Source organism: Notolabrus celidotus, chromosome 7 (assembly GCF_009762535.1).
Source record: "Notolabrus celidotus isolate fNotCel1 chromosome 7, fNotCel1.pri, whole genome shotgun sequence".
Classification (NCBI taxonomy): Eukaryota; Metazoa; Chordata; class Actinopteri; order Labriformes; family Labridae; genus Notolabrus; species Notolabrus celidotus.
The window spans coordinates 3453879-3471803 of NC_048278.1; the positions used below are offsets into that span (position 1 = coordinate 3453879).

General features: G+C 43.9%; 1 protein-coding gene across 2 annotated transcripts in view; it reads right to left on the reverse strand.

Annotated features, from left to right (window-relative positions):
* The window catches only part of LOC117816551 (cytoplasmic phosphatidylinositol transfer protein 1-like), a 121183-nt gene that overhangs the window by 11133 nt on the left and 92125 nt on the right, over positions 1-17925 (reverse strand). For both annotated transcript variants that reach the window (XM_034688872.1, XM_034688873.1), the window contains exons 3-5: positions 14771-14859; positions 14068-14075; positions 9329-9400 (exon numbers count right to left, since the gene is read on the reverse strand). In XM_034688872.1, the coding sequence (XP_034544763.1) occupies positions 9329-9400; positions 14068-14075; positions 14771-14859 (169 nt within the window). The remainder of the gene's footprint in view (positions 1-9328; positions 9401-14067; positions 14076-14770; positions 14860-17925) is intronic.

The following is a 17925-nucleotide window of genomic DNA, read 5'->3' on the forward strand; positions in this document are numbered from 1 at the left end:
TTATAGCAAAACATCTATAAAAATGATTTATTAGTCCACTCTTTCATCACTTTATTATGTTTACTTTGCATCTACTCTTTTCAACCTTTTATGTTGTATTTTGTTTTTTGCATTCATGTAAATTCTCTCATCTTCCTGAAGTCTGCCAGGCTTGGTTTTTCAAAGCACTTGACAGCTGCACATGGAGAGACGTGACGGGGCAATAGATGCATCTACAGGAGGGACGAACTGAAGGACCTCTCTCTCTCTCTATGATCACCTGCAGAGCGAGCGTCAGCTGCTGCAGATCAGACACGAGGGTCATAGAGCGACAGGAGAGCGTCACATCGATCCTGGATAGAGATCGTATGGAGACAAATAAAGAACAAGACAGACTTCCTGACAATGTGTGGAAAAATGAATGAATAAAAGCATTCAGGTAAAGGTTTATGCTCTTTGATTTATGGTAGTTAGATGCTCTATTTTTATTCTCCCACACACACTTTCAGACTCTCTCTTGTGTAAGCTTCCTCTCACTGCAGAGTCCATCAGAGCGCCGTGTGGAGCGTCTGTGTCTGTGCATTTAAAGTGAGGTCAGAGGTCACAGGATCCATTAAAGGGATTATTTCTATTTTATTAAACTGAAGGTTTGCTGCTGTCAGATTCAAACCAGTAAAATCAGATAAAGACAGGATGAAGTGCATGTTCCATCTGAGGTCACAGAGCTGGCTGCGGCCACAACATCCCTCACCCATAAACACAAGATCATCACTCCATTTATTCCCTCTCTTTGCAGCTTCTCCCTCGAAGAAGTGTAAGCAGTCACCCTCTGCAGACACATCTCATCTCATAACATCCCCTCCAGAGCTGTCTCCTCCTCCTCCTCCTCTTCCTCCTCTCAGAGCGTGCATCTAGTCAGTCATTTACAGTTCGGCTGAGCTCTGCTGGCACAATAAGGCCAATGTGTCGGCGTGCATGTGGGCAGTCAAGCAACGGGGCGAAGAGAGAGACAGAGGAGGATGAGAAGAGGAAGGAGAGAGATAAACAATTGAAAACGTATCGTCTGGTGAAGAGGAAGGCATGAGGAAGACCGTGTGTAATGTGTGTGATTAGAGGGGAGGGATGGAGTCACACAGAGGGAGAGAAAGAAGGTGGAAATGTATGCAGGATAACTGGGAGGAAAGGCACAACAATGAAGAGGAACATGGATCTGTGTGATCAGAGGCATGCAGCGAGCATGCATGCACCACGTAACATAAATCAATAAGTGCACTTATTGCTTGAAAGAGTCCTCGTGAGTATTGAAGGAACTGAATGTGACGTTCTGTTATCAGGGATCTCCTGCAGAGGATCGTGTCTTCTTGAAGCTGGGACACTCAGTCCACTCTTTGTTATATATCATGTAAAAATAATAAAAAAACAAAGAGTTGTGTTTGTTCTTATGTAAATATCAAAACAAGAACTATTCCCTAAAAGACACTTCTATATTTTCATCAGCAACAACGACCACTGAGTGATTTGGCAGAACAATGAAACCTCCATTCTCTTCACAGCAAACTCGATTTACCAAAATGAAAAAGACTCAAAATGAGACGTCAGGCCCTGGGCGAGCCGCTCACCTTTGAGACACTTTGCAGAGCATAAATGCACCGTCTGACTCATGTGAGTCTTCATGGTTCCACAGGACTATAAACCACGTCCCCTCCAGCTCTATAGAGATACTTTTTATTATTTTATTTGACCTTTATTGTACCAGGTAAAAAATATTTGAGAACCAGTTCGCATTTATAAACATGACCAGGCCAAGAGGCGCCAACAGGAATGCATACACATGTAAACTACAGTCACAAACATATAAACATAAAATAGAGCAAAAGTGAACTAGTAAGAAGCAATGTGCGTGAAGTGTAAGAAACGTATGTGTGTGTATTTAAAGGTGACATATCATGCAAAATGGACTTTTTAATGGTTCTCTACCTGAAATATGTTTCCCTGGCATGTCTACAAACCCCCCAGAGAATGAAAAAAATCCACTCTGCCCCTGTTCTGATTTCTCCACCTTTCTGTAAATGTGTGTGAAACCAGCCGTTTCAGACTTCAGTGTTTTTGTTACGTAACAACAATATCCGGTCTGTCACGGAGTCAGAGCTCGGAGCTTGTTCAGCCCATAGACTGTATAAAATAATACTGAATCCCTCCTCCGTTTTTCATTACCTGCACAAATGTGTGCTAACAAGGAGCTTAGGAGGGAGGCATGCTAGTTGTAGGCTGTCTTCATAAACACAAAGGTCGGTTTTACTCCCCACGTCTGCAGATTTGAAGATCTAGTGGATGATTTTTATTTGTCATGGATAAGTGCTAGCGCTAGTTAGCATAGCTACATAGCTACATGTCGTAGCTTAAGCTGTAGCTGTGTACCAAGACACTCGTCGACATACTGACAAATAAAACAACAAGAAACACTAAATCTATGACAAATCGTTAAGAAAGGTCCTGCTGCCTTTCTGGCAGAGGTCGGTTTTACTCCCCACGTCTGCAGATTTGAAGATCTAGTGGGTGATTTTTATTTATCATGGATAAGTGCTAGCGCTAGTTAGCATAGCCACATAGCTACATGTCATAGCTGTAGCTGTGTACCAAGACACACGTCGACATACTGACAAATAAAACAACAAGAAACACTAAATCTGTGACCAATCCTTCAGAAAGGTCCTGCTGCCTTTCTGGCAGAGGTCGGTTTTACTCCCCACGTCTGCAGATTTGAAGATCTAGTGGATGATTTTTATTTATCATGGATAAGTGCTAGCGCTAGTTAGCATAGCCACATAGCTACATGTTCGTAGCTTTGTACCAAGACACACGTCGACATGCTGATGAATAAAACAACAAGAAACACAAAATCTGTGACCAATGGTTCAGAAAGGTCCTGCTACAGGCGCCTCTCCGTCAGGATCAGATTCAGAGGGTTGAAGTAGCGTGGTCTGCTAGCAGCCGTATATATTCAGCCAACATGTAAACATTAGATCAACGTGCTGGAGAGCTGAGGCCACATCCACTTCTTGAGGGGGCGTGGTCAGAGAGTGTTCTGAGGACTGCTGAAGAAGAGGGTTCTTCAGGCAGACCAAAATCTGATTTCAAAGTGTTTTTTTGAGCATAAACTTTAAAGACATGTTTTGGGGACCTCTTAGACCAATATATATTGATGAAAAAAGCGTGATATGTCACCTTTAAGTATGCATGAAAGTAAAGTCTGAAGTGATCAGCAGGAGCAACAGTCGAATACAATCTGTTGAAGTTTTAGCTTGAAGGTTGTGAGTGGAGTCAAAGTTGAGAGTTTGAGGCTGTTTTGTAAGATGTTCCAGTTTTTAGCTGCAAAACGAAAGGAATTAAAAACAGTAGAAGTACAGGGGATGATGAGCTCGATGTACTCACTGGACCTGGTGTGATCAGAATCCTGAAACATGGGCGACGTGAAGAAGAGAGGACAGGTAGGGAGGTGTCCTGCCCAGGATTGACTTATATACAAAATGAAGCCAGTGGTGAAGCCGCCGTGTACGAAGGGAGGGCCACCTCACCAATTTATAGAGATTGCAGTAGTGATTGTGGAAGGTTGCAGGCGTACAGATGAGGAAAGCAACTTCAGTGAAATACTTGCAGCCGGGTAGCTCATACCTGGAGGCGTTTTGAGCATGTGCATAAACCCAGTCGTCTCCATCATGTCCCTTTCTTGTCTTGCGCGATGCAATGGGAAAATGATTCTGTGATACTTTTCAGTGAGTGTTTGTGTGCTGTACAGGGAGACTCATTTCTCCCTCTCTGCTGCACAGCTCAGTTAATGCTGTTGAACTAAGTCGCTCTTGCTGCTGCAGCCTTTCAACACATCTTGCAGCAGACTGTTTTTCTGACGCTGCAATATTGTTGTTGTGTGGTAGGTGATGTAAACATTGGTATTTTCATTTTTAAAAACTGTTTGCTGACATGAATGAATCAAGGAAATCAGTGCATCAGTCAGCCCTGTGATGCAGGGCTTCCTAAAGTAAAGTAAATATCTGCACAAGCACCAACGCAGAAGACTCAGCAGCATCCTTTTTCCCTGTAATAAGACAGAACTTGCACTAATCTAATGCTGCAACACTTCTTTTGTCATTTTTCCAGAGCTAAGTGTGAATTCACAACAAACTCAAAACACGGGCAGTGAGGGAGGCCTCTGAAGAACTGGACACGCTTCGTTCTGCTCCAACAGGAAAACAAACAAACAACAGTCGATCTGAATCAGGAGGGAGGCCGTCCAAGCATAAGTGGGACACAAAGAAGACGTATAAATATTTATTGCACAACAGGACAACTGCAAAGAGCGCTGCAGCTTTATGAGAGGTGCTGTGTGGGTTACAAGGAAGGAGGACATCTGTGAGCATGCACGCAGCTCTGAAGTTTATCATATGAGATGAGGCAACTGTAGATGAAGAGTGGGGAGATGAGCACCTTAGGTAACAAACTCTTCATTGAGCTTTGTATGCCGCAGAGGTCCACGTAACACTCATTCAGTCCTCACTCAGTCACTTGTGTAACCTTCTGCTTTATGTAACACACCTACTGTGCAACATTTCACTCTCCTCTCCGTCTATAATCTTTCATCCTCCAGGACTTTGTTATTCTCACTGTGCATTGTATGGATCACATTCATCTGCATGCATTACTGCTCACGAGTCTCATCTTGTCCTTTTAACGTGCCTCTAAACTGCGTGAGCTTTGAGCATGTGTTACCTGAGAACATGTGAGAGAGCCTGCAGTGATGCAATGCATGTCAAAAAGTGACCAGCCATGTGTTATTACATAAAGAACGTGAAGGCGCTCACACACTCAGCGAGAGGAGAGACAGATATAAAGACACAGATGAGTTTCTTGTTCCGCCTGCTGTGCAGCGAAGGAGCGGAGAGATTACGAGAGCAACACGAGCCTCAGGACACGATTTAAAGCTTAATGTGCGAGTGTGTGTACATGCATCAGCACATGTAGCCTCTCTTCAAACCGTCCAATCACATGTCAACACACGATTCATGATTCCCTCCTCTCCTCTTCAAACCCTTCCAAGTGTTCGTACGTGTATCCTTAAACTGTTCCTGCATCCTTAGAGCACAGCTGTACATTCTACCATGAGGGAAACATAAGGCAGCCACATGCATATTTATCTCCCAGCATTCTGCATAACCAACTAATGAACTGGTTACACAACGTCATGAAACATGCAGAGCTTTGTTTGCTTGTCCTGAAGACGTTACACAAAGTCCTGCAGCTGCATCATTGAATCACTGACTTGAGTGCACATGTGTGTGTCTGTCTGGCGTCTGAGCACGTCACCGCAGCAGCAGCAGCAGCAGCAGCAGCAGCTCTGTCATTAGAGTAAGATGTTTGTTACCCCGAACGTGCGTCTGCTGCGGGCGCTTTCTCCCTGATTTAATGGAAAAATCTCTGACATGTCGTCATGTCCTGTCAAACCACGTCAGCATCTCAGACATCACTTCATGTTTGACAAGTTAGAACAGTCGGTCCGCTTCTGTCAGCCTCTTCATCTAGAACACACGAGTGAGCATCATAGTTTAAACTCCTCTCTGATGAAGGCACAATGATTTTAAGGTAAATTTGAAGATGCAGTCACATCAATTACTTAATCATCAATCACATCACATTGAGCGCATGCGCCAACCGTGCATGCAGCCTGTTAGAGTCGCTCCTCTTCGTTCATTCTTCTTTCTGATTTTTCTTCTCTTTCTTCATCATCATGTCGGATTGTTCTCTGGCAGTTTGTTGAAGTTGTGTTTTTCACGATGAAATCATCAACTTTAACTTTTACTTGCAGCTTGTTAAGATGAAGCCGGCCAGCTAGTCGGCTCAGGCCGCTGGATGTTCCTGCAGAACTCTGGAGATTTAGGACACATAGGGGCAGAGGAGGTATAGAGCAAGAGGAGGAGAACTGGTATAAGCAGACAGAGGTCTATGGAGAGGAGATAGAAGCCGTGTCTCTCCTCTCTCATCATGGGCAACGTGAGATCTCTGGATAATAAGACGGACGAGCTAACAGGACTAGCCAGGAGTCAGACGGAGTTTCAGGAATGTAGCATGGCGTGCTTCACGGAAACGTGGCTGCATCAGGATATTCTAGACCACAACGTCTTCATTGACGGCTTCCAGACTGTCCGGGCAGACCGGGATAGCACCGAGAGCGCTGTGGGCCTCTGACCATGTTATCTGCACAGGGAGATCTCACATGTCATACTGGTAGCTGTTTACATCCCCCCTCTGCCAACCTGACTATGATGTCCAACGTTCTCAACGCTGCCATAGCCAGACTCCAGACAGCCAGAGAGCCCTCTTCCTGATCTCCAGACAGACCACCAGAGTGCCCTCTTCCTGATCTCCAGACAGACCACCAGAGTGCCCTCTTCCTCATCTCCAGACAGACCACCAGAGTGTCCTCTTCCTGATCTCCAGACAGATCACCAGAGTGCCCTCTTCCTGATCTCCAGACAGACCACCAGAGTGCCCTCTTCCTGATCTCCAGACAGACCACCAGAGTGCCCTCTTCCTGATCTCCAGACAGATCACCAGAGTGCCCTCTTCCTCATCTCCAGACAGACCACCAGAGTGCCCTCTTCCTGATCTCCAGACAGATCACCAGAGTACCCTCTTCCTGATCTCCAGACAGACCACCAGAGTGCCCTCTTCCTGATCTCCAGACAGACCACCAGAGTGCCCTCTTCCTGATCTCCAGACAGACCACCAGAGTGCACTCTTCCTGATCTCCAGACAGACCACCAGAGTGCCCTCTTCCTGATCTCCAGACAGACCACCAGAGTACCCTCTTCCTGATCTCCAGACAGACCACCAGAGCGCCCTCTTCCTGATCTCCAGACAGACCACCCGAGTGCCTTCTTCCTGATCTCCAGACAGACCACCAGAGTGCCCTCTTCCTGATCTCCAGACAGACCACCAGAGTGCCCTCTTCCTGATCTCCAGACAGACCACCAGAGTGCCCTCTTCCAGACAGACCACCAGAGTGCCCTCTTCCTGATCTCCAGACAGACCACCAGAGTGCCCTCTTCCTGATCTCCAGACAGACCACCAGAGTGCCCTCTTCCTGATCTCCAGACAGACCACCAGAGTGCCCTCTTCCTGATCTCCAGAAGACCACCTGAGAGCCCTCTTCCTGATCTCCAGACAGACCATCAGAGTGCCCTCTTCCTGATCTCCAGACAGACCACCAGAGTGCCCTCTTCCTGATCTCCAGACAGACCACCAGAGTGCCCTCTTCCTGATCTCCAGACAGACCACAGAGTGCCCTCTTCCTGATCTCCAGACAGACCACAGAGTGCCCTCTTCCTGATCTCCAGGGACTTCATCCATGGATTTATTTTATACAGAGCTCATTCTGTCTTCTGTACATACTTTTATTATAATTATATTCATTGTATTTGTATTAATATCTTATTAATTACTTCTTCTATTACTATTATTTGGTATTCTTACTTATTGTGTGTAGGAGCAGCTGTAATGACTGAATTTCCCCCCGGGATAAATAAAGTGTTTCTGATTCTGAATACATAGCTATAAGATAAACGCTGTTTGTCTGTTGCACACTCCCAGAGCATTCTTCTTCTTCTCTGTCAGGGCCGTGGCAGCGGCTCATTGGATGACTAATGCTCCTATATAAAGTGAAGTGTTGTGAAATATAGAGAGAAAGAAGGGGAGTGCTCCAAACCCCAAATAAAATTAGCTGTCCAGAATGTGGAGCGGTTTTTGGCAGCCTCTCGGGACGCATTGTGCAGTTGGCACTGTGAAAGGACGGGACTGCAGCGGAGGGTCTGCGAGCTGCCAAATCTGCCCGCATGGTTTAACTCCTGTTATTCACAGAGGTCTTGTTCTCGACCGTATGTCTGTTAGGAGATATCTCGGCTTATTTCTGCAGTCAGACAAAACATGCAGCAGGGTTTCATGTTGTGTCAGAGTCCTGATGATGAATACACTGCGGCTTGGTGTAAGCTTATTGCAGATATTTAAGTCGTGGTTGTATTTCAGCTAATCTGAGAACTGTCAGATACGTCTGACTTCGAGTTCTCCTCATGGGGGAAACAAAAATCCGTCTGGGCTCTCAGTGCAGCCGCTGGATATCTGAATCCCTGATAACAGATATCAGTGCAGACTTCCCCACGCTGCTCAATGCATGCAATATGAGACACAAAGAGGGAGTTGGAGAGGAGACACAGTATTAATGCCAAGAGTGTTTCTGCATCCTTCTGCAGATTAAAAGCTGAGACACAAGCCGAGGAGTTCAGGGTTGAGACTTTGGTCATTCAGTCTCTCTTGCTCTCTCTCCACGGGGTTGTGAATGTAACTCTGTCGGCACACAGAGAATCAAAACTCTTCTGGCACAACAAATCTTCTCGTTGCTGGCTGTGGATTATGTAGTATCAACATGCATCTCTGTTTGTAGGGATTAGAGATGCAGGTTGTTACTGCAGGACAGAGTATGTTGCTGTGACGCAGATTTCTTAAATGTCCTCTCGTCAGAAACTCCTCCTGGATGAAGAGGCATGCAGAATAGCGGCTTCGATCAAAAGGTGCATTGAGTATTTAATCTGAATTAAACATGCAAGAAGAAGAAGAAGAAGAAGAAGAAGAAGAAGAAGAAGAAGAAGAAGAAGAGAAGAAGAAAAAGAAGAAGAAAAAGAAGAAGAAGAGAAGAAGAAAAAGAAGAAGAAGAAGAAGATGAAGAAGAAGAAGAAGAAGAAGAAGAAGAAGAGAAGAAGAAGAAGAAGAAGAAGAAGAAGAAGAAGAAGAAGAAGAATAAGAAGAAGAAGAAGAAGAAGAAGAAGAAGAAGAAGAAGAAGAAGAAGAAGAAGAAGAAGAAGAAGAAGAAGAAGAAGAAGAAGAAGAAGAAGAAGAAGAAGAAGAAGAAGAAGAAGAAGAAGACGCCTCCTCACATTGCTCCTCTCTCTGCACACCTGATGTTTTACTCTCCTCCTTAAAATTCAAACTTTTTAGCTGCCCCGATGTCTCTTTTCATTTCTGCGTTATCAAAAGTAGAAACTCATCACATCACATTTGCAGAAATAACAACTTTACCTTGACCCGGAGGAAGCAATCAGTCTGTACATGCATGATGATCCAAAGCACAAACTCCCCTCACCCACCTCTGCAGAGTGAAATGACTTTCCAAAAGGAACTGATTGTTTGCTCTCTTTGTGTCAAGGTTTCTACATAAAGCTGTTTTTATCCTGATCAGGATGTTCTTCTGATTAGTAACAGGCTGACACTCTCTCCAGCTCTGATAGTGCACACACGGCGTACTCACGTTGTCATTGCATCCTTTGTTGTCCTCGTACTTTGTCTCTATGTGGATGGAGAACTTCGGCAGGAACGAGCACTGAAAGAGAAACACAAAAACAGGTTTATGCAAAGCACATGATGTGCTTTAGATGTCGTGGTGAGTGTGTGTGTGTGTGTGTGTGTGTGTGTGTGTGCATTCGTTTGTGCGTGTGTGTGTCTTTGTTGTTTTACAGCTTTCAAAGGACTTCACAGAGCTGATAAAGAGGTGGTAAATACTTCCTATGGAGAGCAGCTTACTCATCATTAGAGACAAAGAAGCTTCTTTATTTAGATTGATGTCCTAAATCTAGCTCATGGCAAACTGTCTTTCTGTGTGTGTGTGTGTGTGTGTGTGTGTGTGTGTGTGTGTGTGTGTGTGTGTGTGTGTGTGTGCGTGTGTGTGTGTGTGTGTGTGTGTGTCTCTCTCTAACAGCTTCATGCTTGTGTCACTCTGTTCCTGAGGACTCCCTCGCTGCATTGTTCAAATAAAACAAATGAAACTTTAGAGATGTCGTATCTGGACTTTTATCTGCCTGTCAGAACTGACAACAGCTGAAATATTCCTTCGTCGTCCTCGTCTTCATAAAAACCAGGACGGGGCCCATTAACAATGATTCACTCATAAACACAAAACACTCCCACACATCAACACACAGCACTCAGCACTCTGTTGTCACAACACTGTCGTCTTCCCTTCTTTCATTCCCGCAGCCTGAAGCTGAAAGACTCACGCTGTCCACACTCGTCTCTCAAGAAGCCTGACGGATAGATCTGATCATCACATGTCCTGCGAAAGCTTTGTCTTTATTTAAGGGTTGATCTGGTCATTTAGCATTTCAGGTGTTAGCGATGGAAACCAGTGAGAAACAGATGCTTTAATACAGGGTCGTCCAAACTGTTTTCATAGAGGAACATGTTTGATGTTGTGAAATATTTCATGTTTAATATCTCTATTTCATAACAATTGTTTGAATGATCTCTCAAATATCAGTAACTAGCTGGTGTTTCATATATTCATGCTTTCATCGCAGGCTTACAAAGTAAGTGCTAACTGTCTCCAACAAAAACAAACTCACACGCACCACAAACACTGCCACCAAAATCATCCGCCTCCCCACACCCAACCTGTCTGACCTCAACAACAGAGCCATCATACACAGAGCACGCACTATAACACTGGACCCCCAACACCCCCTCTACTCGGTCTTCACACTACTCCCCTCCGGTCGCAGATACGGAGCCCCTTACTGTAGGCGAGCCCGGTTTGGCAGAAGCTTCGTCCCATCGGCCATTGCACTGCTAAATAGAATGCCACTGTAATGTGTCCGGTGTGTTTATATGAGTCCGGTGTGTTTTATATGTGTCCTGTGTGTTCATATGTGTCCGGTGTGTTTATATGTGTCCGGTGTGTTTATATGTGTCCGGTGTGTTTTATATGTGTCCGGTGTGTTTTATATGTGTCCGGTGTGTTTATAGGTGTCCGGTGTGCATATATGTGTCCTGTGTGTTCATATGTGTCCGGTGTGTTTATATGTGTCCGGTGTGTTTTATATGTGTCCGGTGTGTTTATTTGTGTCCGGTGTGTTCATATGTGTCCGGTGTGTTTTATATGTGTCCGGTGTGTTTATATGTGTCCGGTGTGCATATATGTGTCCTGTGTGTTCATATGTGTCCGGTGTGTTTATATGTGTCCGGTGTGTTTTATATGTGTCCGGTGTGTTTATTTGTGTCCGGTGTGTTCATATGTGTCCGGTGTGTTTATATGTGTCCGGTGTGTTTATATGTGTCCGGTGTGTTTATATGTGTCCGGTGTGTGTACGGTGTGTTCATATGTGTCCGGCGTGTTTATATGTGTCCGGTGTGTTTTATATGTGTCTGGTGTGCATATATGTGTCCTGTGTGTTCATATGTGTCCGGTGTGCATATATGTGTCCTGTGTGTTCATATGTGTCCGGTGTGTTTCTATGTGTCCGGTGTGTTTTATATGTGTCCAGTGTGTTTATATGTGTCCGGTGTGCATATATGTGTCCTGTGTGTTCATATGTGTCCGGTGTGTTTATATGTGTCCGGTGTGTTTTATATGTGTCCGGTGTGTTTATTTGTGTCCGGTGTGTTTATATGTGTCCGGTGTGTTTATATGTGTCCGGTGTGTTTATATGTGTCCGGTGTGTGTCCGGTGTGTGTCCGGTGTGTTTATATGTGTCCGGTGTGTTTATATGTGTCCGGTGTGTTTTATATGTGTCCGGTGTGTTTATATGTGTCCGGTGTGTTTTATATCTGTCCGGTGTGTTTATATGTGTCCGGTGTGTTTATATGTGTCCGGTGTGTTTTATATGTGTCCAGTGTGTTTATATGTGTCCGGTGTGCATATATGTGTCCTGTGTGTTCATATGTGTCCGGTGTGTTTATATGTGTCCGGTGTGTTTTATATGTGTCCGGTGTGTTTATTTGTGTCCGGTGTGTTTATATGTGTCCGGTGTGTTTATATGTGTCCGGTGTGTTTATATGTGTCCGGTGTGTGTCCGGTGTGTTTATATGTGTCCGGTGTGTTTATATGTGTCCGGTGTGTTTTATATGTGTCCGGTGTGTTTATATGTGTCCGGTGTGTTTTATATCTGTCCGGTGTGTTTATATGTGTCCGGTGTGTTTATATGTGTCCGGTGTGTTTTATATGTGTCCGGTGTGTTTATATGTGTCCGGTGTGTTTTATATCTGTCCGGTGTGTTTATATGTGTCCGGTGTGTTTATATGTGTCCGGTGTGTTTTATATGTGTCCGGTGTGTTTTATATCTGTCCGGTGTGTTTATATGTGTCCTGTGTGTTTATATGTGTCCGGTGTGTTTATATGTGTCCGGTGTGTTTATTTGTGTCCGGTGTGTTCATATGTGTCCGGTGTGTTTATATGTGTCCGGTGTGTTTATATGTGTCAGGTGTGTTTATATGTGTCCGGTGTGTGTCCGGTGTGTTTATATGTGTCTGGTGTGTTTATATGTGTCCGGTGTGTTTTATATGTGTCCGGTGTGTTTATATGTGTCCGGTGTGTTTTATATCTGTCCGGTGTGTTTATATGTGTCCGGTGTGTTTATATGTGTCCAGTGTGTTTATATGTGTCCGGTGTGTTTTATATCTGTCCGGTGTGTTTATATGTGTCCGGTGTGTTTATATGTGTCCGGTGTGTTTATATGTGTCCTGTGTGTTCATATGTGTCCAGTGTGTTCATATGTGTCTGGTGTGTATATATGTGGGATGAGGTGCACCATTGCTGTGAGGCTGGGTGGATGTTTATTGTTTATTGTGTTCATCCATGTATTCCTGTACAGACGGTGGCAACAAATCTCCTTATTAAGGACAAATAAAGATCTATCTATCTATCTATCTATCTATCTATCTATCTATCTATCTATCTATCTATCTATCTATCTATCTATCTATCTATCTATCTATCTATCTACTATCTATCTATCTATCTATCTATCTAAAACCTCTCCTCTCCTGAGTTGTTTCTTGATGCCTGAGGATGTCTTCAGTTCTCTATGAGCCACATAAACATCATCTCACTCTCCCTTCCTCTCCAGGAAAATGTTCTCCATTAGGGGTTGGTGATGTGAGAAATATCACATCATGATATTTTTTAAATGGCAGGATCACGATCTGGATTTCATCACACTTCTTTTTCATTCTGTTTTTAAGACTTTTAGCACAAAATATATTTCTTTCCCTGAGTTTTGAACAAATTCGATGTACTTATTTTCATCTTTTCTGCACCATTTCATAATTTTGATCTCGTCTTGTGTCTTCTTTTGAACTTGTAGTTTTCATCAGGAATGTTTCCACATCATGATAAATGTGTTAATTTAAAAACATGCAAACTTTAAGAGTTCTTGTGTCTCTGCTGTACATCAGTCCTGCAGAATTCACAGAGTTTTGTGTTTATGCACGTGGCTTTTTTGAAGTCCACATGTAGTTCTGTGTAACAGCTATGGATTGACTTCAGTTTTGTGTGTGCACTTGACAGAAAACACAAATTTACACATACATTTTTGTGCCATAAGAAGCTGAGGGCCGAATGAAAATAGACCTTGAGCCGGACTTTGGATATGCATCCTTCAACATGTTAATGTTTGTATGTTTGCGTCTTTTGTCAGGCTGCAAGACAAGATTCATTTCTTACTAATGAAAATGGAAGTCAAATTTAAAATCCTGTGTTAAAACCTAGAGGCAACATCAGTGAGATTTATTTGCTGAAAACTTACCTGTAAAGCTTTTATTTTGAAAATATGGCAACTCAGCCAGTAGCAAACTAGCTTTAAACTCTTGGTTGTCACCGCTGCACTCCTACATCACCTGACCTCGACGGCCCCTAAACTCCAGATCGCATCTTATCATCTTTAGCCGACTGTTTGGCTCCACAGATCACAACTTTCATCTTTCATTTACTCCTGCAGTTTAAAGCTCAATATTAAAATACTTCATCTTCATTTAGAGTAAAATATGAAGGTTATATTGGTTTTATAATAAGTTATCTTTGACACAGCACTCTGTTTTTGTGCGATCATGGTTAAAAAAGTGAGGGAGAGAAGATTTGAGAATCCTCTAAAGACCCGCAGCGTGCTCTCCTCTTGTTGTGCACTTCCTGTGACTCCTGCTGCACTTTAATGCAAACAGAAGTCACCTCTTCTGTTCTGTTGATGCATGCATTCTTAAAAATAGCAGAAAGATACTCACTGTGTATTCTACAGACGTGGCATGGCGTGAGGCAGACATCCGGTCAGAGCGGAGACACAGAGAAACACAGTTAGAGACACAGACACTCAAATGTTAAACAGCATTAAAGGACATTATTAAAACTGACTGTCACATATTTGTTCTCTCAGATCTTCCCCTCCTCCGTGACTTTCTTCCCTGCTGGCTCTGATTTGCCCTCATAAAGAGGTGTTCTCTTTCATGTGGCGTCCTCCGCTCGTTACGGGATGCAGATCATTAAAACATCACAGACGCGGGCTCCGCGCCGCAGCTCTGATCTCTGGACTCGTGTCTACTGTTTGCACCGAGCTGAGTTTATGTCTCAGCTCCATTCATTGACAGTAAGCGTGGAGGAAAACATGTAAATACATGTTGTTTACATGTCAACAAAACGTCATGCACCCTCACGCTGAAAACACAGCTTGACGAGCCACCGTGAGTCATGATCTCATTTAAAGCCAGTTCTGTTAGCAGAAGCCGATTAAAGCAGGCTGTTTATCTGTGGAGTTGTTGTCAGACGTCATCACTGTCCGCTTTTACAAACAGAAACTCTCCTTTTCTTTCTTCTTCAGCCTGAGCGGTCTTAGCTCCGTTTCTGCACCGAGCTGGAGAGGAGGGGTCTTTGATATGATGTGAGTGCTGAGCGTGTGTGACAGCCGTAGTCAGTGCAGACGTTTAATCTCACCTGTTATGGTGTAAGGGTAGTAGTTCCAGGCTTTCTCTGTCACGTAGAAGATTTTAGGAACCACTGCTCGAGCCCAGCTGGGTAATTTACTGCAGAGAGACATGGAAACAGACAGAGACAAATCAGGAGAGAGAGAGAGAGAGAGACTGTGAGTGTGTGACGGTGGAGCAGGGATGGGAATGAAACTGCCTCCGTTATCAAGGCGATCAGGACGAATTTGTCCAGGTTGAGAAAGTGGAATGTGATCAACGTCTAAAACACTGAACTGAAGGAGAGAGAGAGAGAGAGAGAGAGAGAGAGAGAGAGAGAGAGAGAGAGAGAGAGAGAGAGAGAGAGAGAGAGAGAGAGAGGAGAGAGAGAGAGAGAGATATGACAGGAGACCAAACAGATCCGTCTTTAAAAACACAACACCCCAACCTTGTTCTCCTAACTGAAGTATGTCTTCAAATAAAATCACATTTGTCCAGGAAACTGAAGAGCTACGAAGAGCTACCAAAAGGTTAAATGCATTGCTCTATCAGGCCCCTCTCCTTTGGAATCATCTACCAGTCAGGGTCCGCGAGGCAGACACTTTCCCTTTTGATAAAGCTTATAGTTAGAGCTGGATCAGGCTTGGACCAGCTCTTAGTTATGCTGCTGTAGGCTTAGACTGACACACTGGGATCCTGTGTTTCCCTCTCTCTCCTCTCTCTGCCTGTCTCTTACTTTAACTCTTCCTGTCCCATTAAAGTTACTAACCATAGACCTTTCTGGAGTCCCTGAGCTCCCTTGTCTCGTAGGTTCCTCTGGATCTCTGCCATAGATTCCTTTTTTGGGTCTGTCATTCATTCTCTTCTCTTCTTTCTTTTCTGATCTTCTTTCTTTTCTTTCTTGCTTTCTTTACTTATTTCTCTTTTTATTCCTTCTTACTTTCTTTCTTTGTTTCATTCCTTCCTTCTTTCTTTCTCTCTTTTACTCATCTTTCCTTTTTCCTTTCGTTCCTTCCTTCTTTGTTTCTTTCATTCCTTTCTTTCTCTTTTATTCCTTTTTCCTTTCATTCCTTCTGTCTTTCTCTTTTTGTTCTTTCCATGTTTCTTCATTCTTTATGTCTCCTTTTCTTATCCCGTCCTTTCCTTCTGTCATTCCTTCACCATTTGTTCTACTCTTTTTCTCTCTTCTGGTCTTCCTCTCTTTTCTCTTTTCATAGACCTTTCTGGAGTCCCTGAGCTCCCTTGTCTCGTAGGTTCCTCTGGATCTCTGCTGCTGTGGACGAGCCAGACTCCAGCTGCTATAACTACCACTATCTGTCTCCCCACTATCATCTCTCTCTCTCTCTTCATCTCCCTCTATCCCTCTCTCCAACACGGTCTCAGCAGATGTGTGTCTAACATGAGTCTGGTCCTGCTGGAGGTTTCTGCCTGTTAAAGGAAGTTTGTCCTTGCCACTGTAACTTGCTAAATGCTGCAAAGTGCTCTGCTCATGGTGGATTAAGATGAGATCAGACTGAGTCCTGTCTGTAAGATGGGACTGGATCTGATCCTGTCTTGATGTTGGGTCTTTGTTAATAATGGAACATAGAGTACGGTCTACACCTGCTCTGTTTGGAAAGAGTCTGAGGAGAACATTTGTTGGAGCCGTCTGTGACTGATGTGCAGCTGGAGGAGTTTCTATAAAGCATAATAAAACTAGAGAGTAATGAACTTCCTCCAAAGCTCAGAGAGAGCAGATTATTATAATATTAGTTTATGATTCTGGATTTGACAGTAAGTCCTTTCTGGCAGGCTCCTGGTTCAGTTTTCAGGTCTCAGAGCTCTCGGGGGACTTTGTGTGTGAGAGCACGTTCTGTAATCTTTGGTCTCTGCTCAGACTGTTATTGAGGATGCGTTTAAAAAACGTATGTATCTGACTCGTCAAACACGTTGGCACGCAGCCTTTCACGGAGCTTCTCCTCGTCTTTGAATCTTTTGATTGACGTGGAAAACAAATTTATTGAGGACAAAAATGGCTCCGGCTCCATCGTGAGTAAAAACAGCCTTCGACGGTCACATTGTGCGAACGCTGGCAGGAATATTCGCTCTCGCTCTCTTTCTCTCTCCCAACAAAAGAGACTGACACTCCTCCTCCTACACCCCCATCTGTTGAATGCTGCTCTTCCCTCCCTGGTCTTTTGAAAGGCTTCGCCAAAAAACTGGGGTGCTGGGCGCCGCGGTTGCCAAATATGCGATTGCGGTGGGTGGCTGATAAAGTTTTCATGCCAAAGTAAGCATTCGTATTTAGAAGACAAAAAAAAAGAACTTGTTGTTTGGATCCATCCCAACGTCATATTCCTCTAATAAACCAACCATCGTGTCCACGCTCCTAATGAGGGTTACCGAGCGAGCACACACACGTGGTGTCGGTGTCGAGGTCGGTTGGGATGAGGCCAGACAGTGAAGCGCGGCGCAGTCAGATTGTGCCGGCTAATGGGGCGGTTGAAGCGTGACAGAATGAGTCCAGATTGGCCCTCCTGCTGTGAAATCAGAGCTCAATGTTTAGGTGTTGCAGAGCCAGATGGATGGCCGGTTTAATAAGGCAGAGCAGTTGTCAGAATCATAAACATTCTTCATGTAATATCATCCGAGCACAATGAGCACAATGAGAGCGAGGAAGACGAGTTCAGGGGGACTTTTGGTGACAAACATGGCAGATGTCGCTTCTTTAGTTCCTCTGAGGATGCTTCTACTTCGTTCTTTCCTTTAAGATTGACAGCTTTTAAATTAAAGTGCAGAGACCTACGTTGTCTTTTTATGTAGCCGATCATTCAGCATAGGTGTCTTAAGGTTTGCATCCTGCCTAGAGACACATCTTCACTTTTATCACGCAAGAACTGAAAGTTTCATGAACATCAGACTGTTTCTCAAAGGACGAGGTGTGCAGTGACATTGCAGAATTTATCTTCAGAAAATGTCGGCCTCTCAGGAAAGTTAACTTTTTAAAAATGTTGTCTCTGTCTTTTATGCTTTTTTGAACTAAAATTCCCTACATGGGTAAAAAATGTTGGAAGTAAACTTAGTATAATCTTGCTGCAGTGGAAGCTTTAGATTTAAAACACATTGGAATTAAAAACTTGGACTTATTTATTTTAGTTGACAACATCTTCAGCTACTCAATGATCGTTGAGACAACTTCAATCCCCT